General features: G+C 40.0%; 1 protein-coding gene across 1 annotated transcript in view; it reads right to left on the minus strand.

Annotated features, from left to right (window-relative positions):
- Window positions 1–13363, minus strand: part of LOC104276187 (trafficking protein particle complex subunit 9-like) — a gene marked incomplete at its 3' end in the record, with an annotated part of 29440 nt that extends 16077 nt beyond the window's left edge. The window contains exons 1-2 of the mRNA XM_009872411.1: window positions 13238–13363; window positions 4015–4160 (exon numbers count right to left, since the gene is read on the minus strand). Of these exons, the coding sequence (XP_009870713.1) occupies window positions 4015–4160; window positions 13238–13308 (217 nt within the window). The remainder of the gene's footprint in view (window positions 1–4014; window positions 4161–13237) is intronic.
- Window positions 13364–15896: the final 2533 nt, after the last annotated feature.

Genomic DNA, 15896 nt, shown 5'->3' on the forward strand with positions numbered 1-15896 from the left:
GGCCATGGAGCAGACTATCTTGAATACAAGGCAACCAGATGATCATGCTCAGTCAGCAGGGGTTCACGAAAGGCAGGTCCCACTCAACTAACCTGAGCTCCTTCCACGACCCACCTAGTGGATGAAGGAAAGGCTGTAGATGTTGTCTCCCCAGACTTTAGTGAAGCCTTTGGTATCGTTTCCCATAGCATTCTCCTGGAGAAACTGGCTGCTCATGGCTTGGATGTGTACCCTTTACTGGGTGAAAAAACAGCTGGATGGCCAGGCCCAAAAAGTGGTGGTGAACAGAGTTAAATCCAGTTGGCAGCCGGTTCCCATGCCACAACCAGAGAGCCCAGGCCAGGCTAGGATCTCGGTATGGCTGGGGAGCAACCTTGCTGAAAGGCACCTGAGGTCCTGCTGGACAAGCAGGTGAAGAGAAGTCAGCAGTGCACTGCTCCAGCAAGGAAGGTGAATCGGATCCACAAGGGCACTGCTAGCTGAGACAGAGATGTGATCGTGTCGCTCCACTCTGAAGTGCCATGTCCAGTTCTGGTCCCTCCAACTCAAGAGAGACACAGACTGGAGAGGATCCCTTTGGATTATCCCTTTGGATAATCTTCTTGCCACGAAGATCATCAAGGGGCTAGAAAAACTTCCATGAGGAAAGAGTAAATAAGTTAGGTCTCTTCTCCTTGGAGAAGAGGAGGCTCAGGGAGGATCTCATCATAGCATTCCCATACTCAAAGGGTGGCTACAAAGAGTGCAGGGACTCTCTTTTCACGAGGAGCCACAGGGAGAAGGCAATGGGTAATGGGTACATGTTGCACCTCTCATTGCAATATAGGACAGAAAATTTTTTACAGTGAGAGCAGTCACTCACTGGAACAACCTCCCCAAGGACATGGTGGTTTCCACATCAATGAAGCTTTTCAAGATGCAACTGGACCAGGTGCTAGATGATCTTATCTAGGCACTCCCACTTCTAGAGACCTCAACAGCTGCCTCTGGGTTCCTTCCCAGAAGATCCAGCTACCCCATGTAAAGACACCAGGGCGATGCTACAGAACTGCCTCCTCGGGGAAAAAGCTTTTGAAAAGAAAGGTAAAATTAGGTTATATGGCCTGAGTAAAGAGCTATATTTATATCATCTCATACAGGTATGACAGTTGCCAGATTTACTAATGGAACGACATTATACATTCTTGCTGCTTTAGACCATCAGCACTTGTTTTAAAGTACTTTATGTCAAAAATCAGTAGGTTTATCTCTTATGACTAGCGCGCTATTACAGCAATTTACCCAGAATATAATTATCCCATTTATTGTTTCCAATCAGAAAAGTTTATCAAGCTGAAAGCTGATAAGACTTCTTCCAGAGTTTCTAAAGGGTTTTGTTTCCCTGTGGTTTGTCAGCAGTACTTGATTTCCCTTGCTGTAATAATAACTTAACCAAAACATGACTGACTTATTTCCATGCAAGAAAATCAATTCATTATTGTCACAGCTTTTAATTAAATACATGTCATTAAAATATTCTCATTAGTTTCAAAGTTTCTTACATTTCTCCACTTCTTTCAAAGGAAGTATCTGATTTTATTTTGTGTATTCTTCTGTTTGCCAAACTTTGAATGAAATATTAGAGGCTTTCAGCATGCTATGTGTATAGCTCAAAAGACAAATGCTTTATGGGATCACAAGTGGTGAAGACATCTCCTTAGGCTAAATGAAAACCTAAAAGGAGAAACTGCCCTGTATAATATGAAACTCCTTTGGTACATGCAGTACATAAACAAATTCTAATCCAAACTCTTTGAAAAAAAGCAGGTTCCTTCTGTATCAATCAAGGAACAACAAGAATACTGAATAATACAAGTGTTTGAAATGATTAGCAATAAGGTTTTATTTAAATGAAAAAAACCAAACATGACAAGTTATACCTAAGAGATTAAATTCTGAATATGTAATTTTGATCAATTTTTAAACAAATTATTAACAGAAATAATACAAGTTATTTTCCAAATAAATCTTTAACAAGAAAGCACTTTAAGATGTTCCCATATGTCTTCATTTTTAAAATTTCTTATCCTCTACTTAATTCTTACTTCTTATGCTTTATCTTTTGAAATCAAAGCAGTATTGCAGCAAAACAGCACTGAGCCACGTCCACCCAAACCGTCCAATAAGCACAGAATGTGTTGGCCTGGATGGGACCTTTAAAGGTCATCTAGTTCCACATCCCTGCCATGAGCAGGGACATCTCTCACTAGCTCAGGTTGCTCAGAGCCCCATCCAGCCTGACCTTGAATGTCTCCAGGGATGAAGCCTCCACCATCTCTTTGGGCACCCTGTGCCAGCTCTTCACCAACCTCACAGTAAAGAACTTCTTGCTAACTTCTAGTCTAAATCTATCCTGCTCTGGTTTAAAGCCATTGTCCCTCGTCCTGTCACTACACCCCCTTGTGAACAGTCCCTCCCCAGCTTTCCTGTAGCCCCTTCAGGTACTGGCAGGCCGCTATAAGATCTCCCGGGAGCCTTCTCTTCTCCTGGCTGAACAACCCCAACTCTCTCAGCCTGTCCTCACAGCAGAGGTGCTCCAGTCCTCTGATCATTTTCATGGCCTCCTCTGGAGCCACTCCAACAGGTCCACGTCCTTCTTGTGTCAAGGGCTCCAGAGCTGGACACAGAACTCCAGGTGAGGTCTCACCAGAGCAGAGTAGAGGGGCAGAATCACCTCTCTCACCTCACTGGCTATGTTTCTCTGGATGCAGCCCAGCATGCAATTGGCCTTTTGGATTGCAAGAGCACATTATTGCCTCCGGTCTGGTTTTTCGTCCACCAGTACCCTCAAGCCCTTTCCACAGGGCTGCTCTCTAGCACATCATCCCCCAGTCTGCACTGATAACAAGGATTACCCTGACCCAGGCGCAGGACCTTGCACTTGGCCGTGTTGAATCTCGTGAGATTTGCATGGGCCCACGTGTTAGAAAGATGCCATGCAGAGAGATTCTCCCCTCCGCAGGCCAGGAACAATCCAGAGGAACAAGCCAAGTGATTGCTACACTGCTGGAGGAAAATAATTTTAAAAGCAGAGGAAAGAGGACAGTTAGAAGGGTAAAAAAGGGAAACAAAAAAGGAGGAGTGCCAGAGAGCAATGCAATAAGCTACAACACAAATACTCTACCACTAACAAGAGAAATGGACAATAAGGGAAGCAGAAAGGATTCTCCATCTCTCTCATACGCTTGCACTGACGCTTTTGTTAAAAATTATGCATGTGATATGCACAAAAGCGATAAAAAAAGACTGCTGATACTTGTAACTTAACCCAGGATTTGAAACAACCTTGTAATCTATTGCCAATAGCACAACTACTACACTGAAGAGCTTTGTTATGAACGATATAATCCTCTGGCAGAAAATGATTAGCATTCCAAACATTGTTCATAAGGCTTTTTGGATTTTTGCTGAACTGTCTTTAAGAAAAACTGACTAATCAGACAGTTAATCATTCTGAGTTCAAGTTAAATCATTACAGGGTATCACCTATATATATTTTTTTTCTCCCAGAAGAGATAAAGTCAAAAATGAACAGCGATCCAACCCTGGGATGCTGTGGGTGATGAACTACCACAGTCCAGCTGCCTATGGATTTCCATCTTCTGTCCAAGAAACCGCAGCTCAGTCATCCTCATTTCTTTGTGTTCACGACGACATCCTCAGCAGAAAAGGGGAAACCCCCACAGTCCATCTAACTCAGGGCCACACACGTGATAACTGGATAAGCTGGCTTCTGCCAAATAGAATGTATCAGAACCAAGTTTTCCCTAACTTCTCTTCTGCTTGAGAAGAAAATATACTTTAACCTCCTCTGAAAACCCTTTATGTCATCGATGCAAAGCTTCACTCCTTCAGAACTTTAGGCTAAAAAGCTGATTATTTCAAATACAAGAAAGTGTTCAGGTTTGCTTTCCTTAATCAAAACAGATTTTCTAACATAACAGAACAACAGAAAATACTTAAATAAATTCTTACCTATTTTCTTACTTCGTTCTTCCCCACGACTGTGCGCAATAATTGGAGAATATATGAAGGGGCTTTTGGTTGACACATTCTGACCAAGCAGACTTTTCATTTTGTGAGGTCGGAGACTGGTCGGGAGGTTCAAGAGCTTTACAGATCTGTTGAGCAAAAATCATTTTATAGGTGGTTGTGTTAAAAATGAAGTGATAAACACTAAATGACACTCTGAGTAGGTTCTGACCACAAAAAACACCTGAAATGGAAAAAATGAAGTAAACGCCTACAGTAAAAAAGAAAGTAATGACAACCCAAGGAAACTAAAGGCAGAGTTTCAGAAAGCTCTCAGGAAATAAATATCAAAAGAAAAACATCTTCCATAGAAACCAATAAAATCAAAACTAGCCAGATGGATCATTGGAAATCCAGCTGCAAGTCTAGTGCAGGAAGCCACCAAATATTTAACTTAAACCAGACAACAAGCCAGACAACATTTCATTGGACAATGTTATACAAAAAGAAGTTCTTCGATGTAAATAAAACAAATTTTAAATCAGTTAAACTGCACCGAGTTGCTTCTAAAATGAAGGCAACATTCCAGAAATTTGAGTTTGTTGGACAACAATAAAGCAATTACAAAAAGACAAAAAATAAACAATTCATTGTACCATATCCCTCCTACAGCTAAATCCCTTCAATACCATGCAGGGAAATCACTGGTCTTCCGATGCTGATGGGAAATGAAAGAGGAAATATTGGGCATAAGAACAAGCAATAAATCAGCGGATAATCAGTAAAAGTAGAGCATTATAAAAGCCTGTAAGAATTCTCATTACTTAAGAGGCAGGGAGGAGCAAGGTAAGGAGAAACAAAAGGTGAATAAAGGCACCATTCAGTGTTTTAGCTGTTTTGCTACAGTCTAGTAAGCTTGAAGTATTTGTGCTTTTAATTAAGAACACCATCAAGAGACAGGAATTCCCCTTTTATAATCACTCATAGCTTACACATCCAACTTTTTTTTATTAAAAAAAATCATTTTCAAGTAAAAAGAAAATTCCCGTGGAATAAAACTTTAATTTTTGCAAGTTGCTAGAAGCATCCCACCATACTGAGGCAGACAAGGAAGAATGAAATAAACCACAAAACTTTCCAGCAGGAAACTGTTACAAGATACCTAAAGATACAGTGGGCACGTACCAAGAGAAACAATAGAGTCTGGCTAAACCCCTAGGAGATGTCCAAAATTAATTAAGAGGCAAAGTGCAAGACTGCTGGAAAACACCAACTTGTTGAAAGATTAACTCCCTTCTTCCCCTGTTTCCTACATCCACCTCCCACAGTAAAACTTACCTCCCTGGAATTCTTTGATAATGCCATAATAAACCAAAGAGGCTACAAATGTTACAGCACAGGATTGATTACATGTTTTATGAAGTTCTTCAAATACTACAAATACAAGAGTGCTGCAGCATTAGGAGAGAAATCTGCCTTCTTCAGCTGTAAAGATCATGGAAACAACTTAAAATCGAGTGTCTTCACTTGGAAAAAAACAGGTAAGTACTTTTTTATATGTTAAAAGAGCGTTGCACCATCTATAGGACATAACTGAATAATTTGCCAAAGTTACAGAACAATACTTATTTCAAAGCTATACTGAGAACATAAAAATGATGTAAGTCCTCAGCAGATTAAAGTACAGCTGAACCAACGTCCCACTAATAAAAAGTATAAAAACACAAGAAAAAAATTTACTTTAAAAATTACCCAAATAATTAAAAACTACCAAATAACATGCTGAAAAATAACGCTGGCATAAGAGCAACACTAAACAGACATGTTAGCTCTGTGATACAAAAGATCTCATAACAAGTTATTAGATAACACTAAAAGTATTTTGAATAAGAAAGAAATCACTTCCATATATTACCTGCTGGTGATACAATCAAAAGCAAAATAACAGACAATGAGCTTGAGGAACAGAGAAACTGTCACAGGTTGCTGAATATTTCATAGTTTGAAATCTCTTCTGATAGAATTCTGTTACAAATTAGAATTCTACTTAAAGTAAAACATGTAAATAAAACTTATTTGAGCAAAATAAATTTGATAAAGTGCTAGTAAAAAGGAATTTTATTTTTCTATACATAAAGAAGTGCTTCGGCTTATCCTTCAATATGATATTAATACTGGTGGATAACCTTTATCTTCATGTATGACAGTGGGAGGAATGTTCTTCAACTACACGTTAGACAGCTGTATCCTCACAGGTCATACATAGAACACAAATTCCTTTGTGGGAAAAGCTTCAGTAATGTAGATTTTCTAGCTCCTGTCCCAGCCTGACAATTAGAAATTACAAAATAACTTCACTACCTACCCAGACAACCAAGTTCTTGTATTTGGAAAAAGTTAATTAAACCCAACCTTGCTTAGAGGTGAAATAAAATAAATAATTTTAAAACGCACTCCACTAGGTCAACAGAGGGAAGGAAAAAAGTGGCACCAAGTTCATAGTAGTAACAAAAATATATAAGGGCAACAAAAAGATAACAGTGGTGAAAAGTAAGAAAATTCTTTCTTAAGCATATTAGTAATAAAGTTAGTTTTAATACAGGTAAATTATGAAAATGACAATAATACAGAATAGAAAAACAATAAATTCTATTTTATATTACAGATAAAAATAGATGGTGAATTTACAGGATGCTATAATGGAATACTTTCCAATTCAACATGGTTTTGGTTTCTAAAGCTTCATCAAAAGAACTAAAAATTTACCAAAGAGCTTTCCAGATTGCAATGTGGCACCTGAAAACTCAAGAAAAAAAAAACCAACAGAATTTCAAAGGCTAAAAAAAATATATACTAATATGATAATACTTAAAGCAGTAATAGACCAGTTATGTAGTTAAAAGACAATACACACACACAAAAAAAAGAAGATTATAAACAATCCCATTGTTATAAAAAGGAGAGCTAGACATTAAACATCAGTTAACACGAGTAATGGAGTATAAAGGTTTTGCCAAGTCAGATCTCTCCTACTGCTTTATATGTACGGGGGAGAGAAAAGTAACAGCGTAACTACGTTCCAGTTTTGCTGTGGCATTTCAACATTTGACAGTATTTTGATTAAGAAATCTGCATCCAAAAATAAGCACCTCACATTACATGGATTAAAGACTAGTAGACCATGAAATGCCAACAGCAAAGAGAAGTCGTCATCAGCAGTAAATGGGTATGATTCTAGAGGACTCTAGTATGGATTGAATCATAAACTTGGATTATTCGATGCTGATCGAAACCACAGTTTTGTCTTATAATTTACATCTCAAATGAACACGAATTACTTGGGAGAGCTCCACAGTCCGGCAGCACGGCCAGTTTCCAAGCAGCTGGACAGCTCTACGATACACTAGGACTGCTGCATAAATGTAACTGGAGGCTTTATATTCAGATGCAACTAATATTTTGCTGGATTACACATTTTTATCACTTTGGCCTTTATAGAACTTCCAAGAGATGGGAAGGGGGAGAGGAGCCCAAACAGCAAATCTTCGCTGTTAAATAATGCTGATGTTGGGTTCCTTCCCCCACGGCAAAACAGCAGCAACTACTTTCAATGCTCCAAGCGCAGCCAGATCAGCAGAAGCTGATCGTGTAAATGAAGCACTAGGATGGTGAGCAATTCTTAAAGTTAGCTCTAGGACTGACAAGTAAACATAACGTGCTTGTCACCTTCTCTCTGCAGACAAAACGTTTTAAGTGAGGCAGAGCCTTTCCCACTGAAGTCTTGGCAACCTGTTGCCAAAGTTTTCACTGGCCTTTATAATGCACGACTCTATCAAAAGGGATTCAGTGGGCACGTCCCGTATCGTCCAGACTATCTTTGACATTCAGCATGGAAAAGATCAAGAAAGCACTACAGAATACATCCAGTACAATCCAGCCCCTCCATGGCTTAGAAGTCAAGCAAAAAGCAAAAACCTGAGATTAATTCCAGATGTAACGTTTCACAGTTAAACACAGCACTGCTTTTTCAGCACAAGTGAGGAGTTAGACTCAAGGGAACTTCAGCATCGTACTTCTGCACCTATTTTGACAGTCAAGGCAGAGAGGTATCACACACCGTCAGATTAAGGAAGGTAGTTTTGGTTTTACACTGTGTAATACTAAGATTATTCCTAGAAGAGAGACCTGCAAGAAGCACTAGGCGGTTGAGAGCACTCTTGCTCTCAGAAGAATTTTGCCTTAAAAATATTTTCCTGCAAGCTTTTTGCTCTAACTTCCTTCTATAATTACAGAACTCAAGTACTAGAAAGGACTATACAAGTTTTCTTAATTTTTTTAAATCATTTTTTTTTTAAAAAAAAAAGAGGGCTAGATTACAATTTGCACTAAGCTTGTTGTCTAAAAAATTTCAGGTGAAGAAATGTATTCATGTATTTAGCTGGGAATCTGCCTTCAGAAAGTACCGACAAAGGAACCCAACTAATAGACAGTTTCCTGAACTTGCTGGAACATATTTGACATAGAATGCGTGGGGCTGGAAGGGACCTTTAAAGATTATCTACATCTTTAAACTCAAAGGAAAATGAGGCAATATAGTCCACATATTCTACTAATCCAACTCACACCAAAGCAGACAGCTAAATTAGGTTAGAGAAAACGAGGCTGCCTATGCGTCTCAACTGAAAATCTGAGCTAGGGTAGTCAAATATGACCAGCTTAGCACTATACACAGATTTGTCGCACAACTAAATCAACCCCAAGGTCAGATGATAAGAAATTACTCGACTTTCCCACTGTAACACGTAGGTTTGGTCCTAACAAGATTTGGAGATTGTATGTCCACACTGCACATTGAAAGTGAAAGAGGGTTGATTTCGATTAGATATAAGGAAAAAATTCTTCACCATGAGAGTGGAGAAGCACTGGAAGGGGTTGCTCAAGGAGGTTGCGGATGCCCCATCCCTGGAAGTGTTCAAGGCCGGGTTCAATGGGGTTTTGAGCAACCTGGTCTAATGGGAGAGAGGTGTCCCTGCCCATGGATGGGGGGGTTGGAACTAGATGATCTTCAAGGTCCCCTCCAACCTTAACCATTCTGATTGATTTACCAGCTGCAGCTCTGAAGTACGCGCTGCACATACAAACAGGCAACACAAAGCAGGAATCTGTAAAGTCAGCCTCGATGATTTCTCAGTGCGAACAGAATCCACAGAGGGGGCAGTGTTAGAGATGAAAACAGTTTTCTTGTAGAATATTAGAATTAATTGTGGGATTGCTTAAAAATAGGAGGAATTGCAATTTGTTTTGTCTTAAGAGTGACATTGCTTAGCATGAGCAACCAGATTTACGGAAGCCTTAGGCCCAGACTGTGGACTTTTACCTAAGTACTGATGAGTTTAGGCTGAAGAAAGGCCCTAAAACCAATGCTGATTGAGAAAGATAAGATCAACAGAAACTACATCCTTGAGATAAAGAAAAGAATGCCCACCTGGAGAGAGAGGAAGGCTCCAATGAGGAACAAGAAAACCACAGACCCAAATATTACTATTGGGCCAAAACATCGTGTGAAGGGAGGTGAACTTGGATTGTAAGTATGTAATTGCTCAGGGATTTCTTTGCTCAGGGTCCCTCTCAGAGGGCCCCAGTGTTGCCACAAGGGTGGCAGAATAATTTTTACTGCCTTAAGAGTGCTAAATCAATCTTTCAAAGGATACTGCTTCAAGGATGGGGAGAGGCAATGAAGAAATTTTCCAGCCCGTTAGGAGAAAAGATAATGTGCACCTGGAGATAGCGAGTAGATCATTGTTTAGAGAGCTTTAACAAGCTGTTTGTCCTTGGGGATGTGTGGAATCAGACCTAAGCAGGGCTTTTCTAGCCAAAATTCTCATTATGGAAATTAGAGGGTAAAAATCCATCAAAAATTGTTTATGACAGGCTGAAAGTGAGTCAAAATTAAATGTAGCAATGGGAGATGGTGACCACCAACTCAACTCAGAGAGCCAAAACTCACCCCCCCACATCTGCAAGGAGCATGCTCGCTAATTTACATGAGAGGCGAAGCTAATTTTAATATACTGCTCCAATGATGAATATAACTGCTACCAGTAACAGCAGAACTAGTGGTAAGGTAGGCGTGTTTTTAATAATAAATTACAAAATAAATGTGGCAGGTTTCAAGGCAGTATGCTAGTGTCATCTAGCATCCAAACTTGGCCAAATTTGCTAATAAACCAATGCCAGCTTTCTAAACTATTGCTTGGTTTAGAGTTTTCTCTTTGCAGTTGCTGCTTTTGGCAACACCAGCTTGAGCTGAAATAAACCAACTCTGTGGCAGAACCTGGGGTCTGAAGTCTTCTTTACAGTTGGGGTCTAAGACCGTTATCCAGCTGCACCCAGACTCCTCTCCGTGAGGAAGTTTAGAAAGCAAGGGTGTCCAGCCTGAACCTCGTGACTCAGCAGGAGGGTCTTTGCAGACTCTTCTAGAACAGACAGTGCTGGAAGACCTCAGGGAAGATGCATTCTTCCCCAGTGAGCACATGTTAAGAGGGGGACCCAGGTGGCTAGTAGCACACAGCTTTGTACTCAGTGCAACCATGAGAAAAACCACTCTGCAGGACACCATCGGGAACGGTGTGACCATTCCGATTCCCCACACAATCCCACCTGACCGCGTACAACCATATGCTCCAGTCGAACCCGCACCTCAAGCGAGCACCTCCCACGCAACAAACTGTTAGTGTGAACAGACCTATCATGTTAAATGCACTACAAACGCTTAGAGAAGGTCTCTTTCTTCAGCAAATGTGGAAAAAAACCAACATTCTGAAGAAGTCAGAGTACAGTTCTGGTTCTGATACAACTAGTTTTATTGTGACATATGATTGTAATGTAAAAAATTCATCTTCATCTTAGAGACTTAAAATAATCTGAAAATAAATATGATTTTCATTCTTTGGTTATACTTTTTACTAGCTCTTTCTGATATCAGAACTTTTGCTTCATGAAAAGTCTGATGACATCACACAGGGAACTCAAATCCCTATGAGAACCCTTTTGAATAACTTCCACCACTTATTTTTGAATAGCAACTATCTCCCCTTCAAAAAGCCACTTCTTGATAAAAGTTTTCTTTTAACCTTTTTTTTTCTTTTAACCTTTTTTTCCTTATTGATGCCTGACAGCTGTTTTCTCTCTCTCTCTGATTCTCTCTATGTGCCAGCTCTGTAATGGAGTTAACCGTCTTCATAAGGAGCTGGTATAGGAGGGGCTGCATTTGGGATTTGGGCTGGAAAGAGCACTGGTAACCCAGGGATGTTTTCATTATTGCTGAGCAGGGCTTACACAGAGTCAGGGTCACTTGCTTCCCACCCCACCAGTGAGGAGGCCAAGGATGCACATGAAGCTGGGAAGGGACACAGCTGGGACAGCTGAGCCCATCTGAGCAAAGGGATATTCCAGGCCACAGGTCTGCAGCAACAGATCAGGAGGAAGAAGGAAGGGGAGGACGTTCGGAGTGATGGCATTTGTCTTCTCAAGACACCGTTACGAGTGATGTAGCCCTGCTTCCTGCAGATGGCTGAACACCTACCCTGCCCATGGGAAGCGGTGAATGAATCCCTTGTTTTGCTTTCCTTGCAGGCGTGGCTTTTGCTTTATCTATTAAATTGTTTTTATCTCAACCCACAAGTTTTCTCGCTTTCACCCTTCGGATTCTCTCCCCCATCCTGACTCAGGGCGAGTGAGTGAGCAGCCATGTGGGGCTGAGCTGCTGGCTGAGGTTAAAACACGACCCTCTAATACTTCAGGCCAGGCTTTAATCTAAACAATGTTTTATTCTTTGGCCCGACTGCACAATGTGCCTTGGCATGTGTAGCGGACAGATGTGTGAATATCTGGCCTAAACACTTCTTGGCACTTTACAAACTCACAGCTTGGTCAAAAAACAGTTTCTGGTCCTGTGTGGCAAACTAAGAAGTGTCAAATGGAACGTGGTAAAGGTGATCTGAAAAACAAATGCCTCAAAGAGCCCTGGCACCAAATATATGTATGAGATCAGGAATCTTGTGAAGACCGGATGGCTTTGTCTCATAACGTCTCTCCCAAGGAGAGAAGGCAATTGCATATGGTTGTAAACAACGTAATGCCCTGCTTCCCTACTGGACACGCTATACATCTGCGTACAGAAAAAGTGTGTATGAATTGAGGTGGGATAAAGCAAAAAGTGAGACGACAGTCAAGAGACAGAGCCTGTGGAAAGCAATGAAGACACCAAGAAGAAAAAGTGCATGAGGAGAAGGCGACAAGATGACGGCATCCTTGAACCCTTGTTGGTAGGACCAACATGGAAACTTGGCCCAGTGATCTCTGTCTCTCTACCCCCCGCTCTCTTTTCACTTTCCCCTTTCTCACTAAGTAATGCAAGGCCTATCATACTGCTTGTTTAGTTTATATCTAGTTTCTGTCTTGTAATCATTAAGTACAATGCCACATGTTAGAAGTTGTTACATGCCCTTTTTCCTTGTTATCACGCAGCTTGCTGTAGTTTGTTGTATACCTGGCCTTTTCCTCATTATCAGTAAGTCATAGAATATTGCCTGCCCTAATGAGTCTTGTAACTAAAACCAATTATCATGAGTCCAATCTACATGTTTTGAGAAATAAATGTTTGTGTGTGGGCCTTGAGACCTGTCTCATCATTGTCCACTCCTTTGGGGAATTATAAATCTAAGTCACTTGTCCCCACCACCACCCTGGGCGGGACATGACAGCACGCAGGTACAAGAAGGAACATAGATTTAGAAGGTGTCAGCTTGAAAACGCAGCATCTGGAAAGGAACAGCTACGAAAGGCATCAGTGTCTGCTGAGTTCCAAGCTCCACAAAGGGAGAGAGCATCCAACTCATGGATCTTCAGTATATCAGGTACCTAATTTAAATCTCAGCTGTAATTACAAAATACTTTTCTTCGATTGTATCAGAAACTCTTGAATGACAGTTTAAGAAAAAAAAAAAAAAACTCCTCTCCTTCTGAAACGAAAGGCCACAGAAAGTATTTTCTGCTCAAAGTCTCTATTTTTGCCTAAGAACCTCTCAAAACAATCTGACATTTTGACATTTTTCCATGTCATTGTGAACAATTTACGTAAATTGAGAAGACTACATCCTTCCAGTATCCTTTAAAACTTGACAGATACTGTGGAAAAGTGTAAGATTGTGTTTTGGAGTCTTACCTCACAATAGGCAATTTGGTAAATGGAACAGGAGGTAACTTCAAACCATCTGGAAGAGTGATGAATTCCATTGTACCAGGACATTTTGCTGTGTAGCTTTCCAAGCTCTGTGTTACATCTTTCTTTTCTAGAAAATAAAATGGTTTAAAATAAAATTAAAAAAAAAAGAATCAAACTTACATGTAAGAAAAGTGTAAGATGAAGTTATAACCAAAGTAGTACTTGGGGCTTTTTTGTATTTATACAAAATAACTCTAATGGAATGACAACTAATATCTGCACAGAATTCTTATAGTTATGCTCCGGAAACCCAAACAGATTGATAAAATAATATTAAATGACCTTAAAGTAAGACAGTTTTCTGAACCTTTCAGTATTTTTAAAGTGTCAATCTATATCTATATTTTGTTAATTATTTCATTGTCACAAAAATTCTATAATTTATCTAGTAAAGCTACACATCCAACAAAATTAGCCCAAGTACGTTAGGTTATTAATGCTAGCATTGCTACGTGAACAAGCCCTGCTCTGAAACATTAACTGAAACAATACCAAAGGCAAAGAGGAACAAATTACTTCTGACGAAACCTTGTCTTAAAACAACCTACCTCTTAAAATAATTGTACTATATTATAGCAACTAAATCATAGCAACTAGTAAGAAAATCTTCTTTGGTTTTGCTTACAAATACAATAATCTTCAAACAATTATACATTATTTGGGTTATCTTCAATCATGTGTAATAAACATTTATGAATATTATCCAATAACTATTTTCAACAATGTATAAACTTAGGTCTCCAGGAAAATACATGGCCTAAACACCAAAATTGTATTTCTCTGATGAAACAGGAGTCTGTAAACAGAAATAAGATCATGTTGAGAATGAAATAATTGAATAGTCTTAGACCTAGATGGTTTTTAAACACAGTGAACATTCTTCCATACATGTGCTACCAATAAAAACAACTATTCAATATCTGAACTACTTTTAGAAAATAATTCAGAGATCTGAGCAGCCTAATCTAGTGGAAGATGTCCCTGCCCACGGCAGGGAGGTTGGAACTAGATGATCTTTAAGGTCCCTTCCAACTCTGACAGTTCTATGATTAAAACACTTGACAATAAAACAAAAAAAGGGGAAAAAAAGTGTGATAGCAAATACTGCTTTCAAAAAAAAAACCTGCTTAGACGGGTGTATTAAGTTAATGTAGCAAGTTTTTGGTAGCAAGAGGTGCTGCAGTGGTGGCCTTCAGGAGAAGAAACCAGTAGTTTCATGTCGGAGAGAGTTGGTTCCAGTGGCCTCCAAAACGAATCCACAATTGCCCAAAGCCGGGCCCATCAGCTGTGCTGGTGGCACCTCTGTGATTACATATTTAAGCGTAAAAAATGCTGCATAGCAGCTGTGAGAGGGAAAAACATGAAAAATGTGAGAAAAACACATCCTGCAAACCATGGCACAAGCATTCACTGACATTTCTGTATGCCACATCAATCCAGCTTAGTCTGTAACCTTCTGAGGCCATGAGTGCAGGCTCTTTCCAAACAAACAAACACTGACTGTATCTATCTGCCTTCACTATGAAATTAATGCCACGTAACAGACAAACTGCCTCGCTTCGTCCATGTTTTGCTGAATTGTCTCTTGAGCCACTCACCACATTTTAATTGAGCCTAGACAATGTTCCCAGAAGTACATTATTAGACATACACATCCACTAGGATCAGCCAGGAGCTGCAGTGGCGTAAGAATGAGTATTTTCATCAAAATTTCAGGCTACAACATTCAGGTTTTTACTTGCAATCTTATGTGAGCAAGGACACATTGTACAAGTAGAATCCACCAAGATGGAAAGCATCACAACTACCGAGAACGACAAAGAAAACACAACAGCCTGCGCTCCATTCTGCTCAAACCTGGAGGTCTGCCATCCTGAAGAACTGCCTTTCGCTTCCTAGCCTGAAACACTGTCAGTTACCGTACTCAAAGAAAGCATGTTGCCTCCTGCAAAATGAATTTGCTTATAGATTTTTCTCGAGTCACATTTTTCTTTCGCTGTAGAAGCTCAGTGTGCTTCCCACAAAGATGAGTCTAAAGCAAGGCATTTCTCTACGCCGGTATCGTGTGAAATGCAGTTTAAAACATGCTGCTGTCAAGCCAGCAGCTCTATTACTTTTTACTTAGCACCACATCTCAGCCAAGATGCTAGAAGAATCTAAATCAATAGGACATATCAAAAAGCATTCGTGATGCAAAAAAGCAAGAGCTGCATGATCTTGCCCGAAAGACACTTCTGGAAAGCAAATGTTGGAGCCTTTCTCCCTTGACTGAGCACCTCTGCTCCCTGACCTCTGTGCTATGAACTTCTTCATTTAGTCAAATCTGCAAAGCCTACTACTTGCCAAAAACCTGCTACAGACTGCTGCTTTCAAACAGCCCTGAGTTCTTTCAGCCTCAGCCTGGCTTTCATCGTATTTTGACATAACCAGAAACTGTACAAACCTCCTGGAAGGATCTATTCAACTACCAAGTCTCCCGACCCCATAGATGAAAAGACAGTGAAAGAAACAGTTATCACCAGTATTTACCTTTCTCTTTGCAAAGAGGAGATAGAAAACAGCTGTTCTAGGTCTTTACCCATCTAGTGTCTTTATGTTT

The sequence above is a fragment of the Apaloderma vittatum genome, unplaced genomic scaffold (assembly GCF_000703405.1).
Source record: "Apaloderma vittatum isolate BGI_N311 unplaced genomic scaffold, ASM70340v1 scaffold1977, whole genome shotgun sequence".
Classification (NCBI taxonomy): Eukaryota; Metazoa; Chordata; class Aves; order Trogoniformes; family Trogonidae; genus Apaloderma; species Apaloderma vittatum.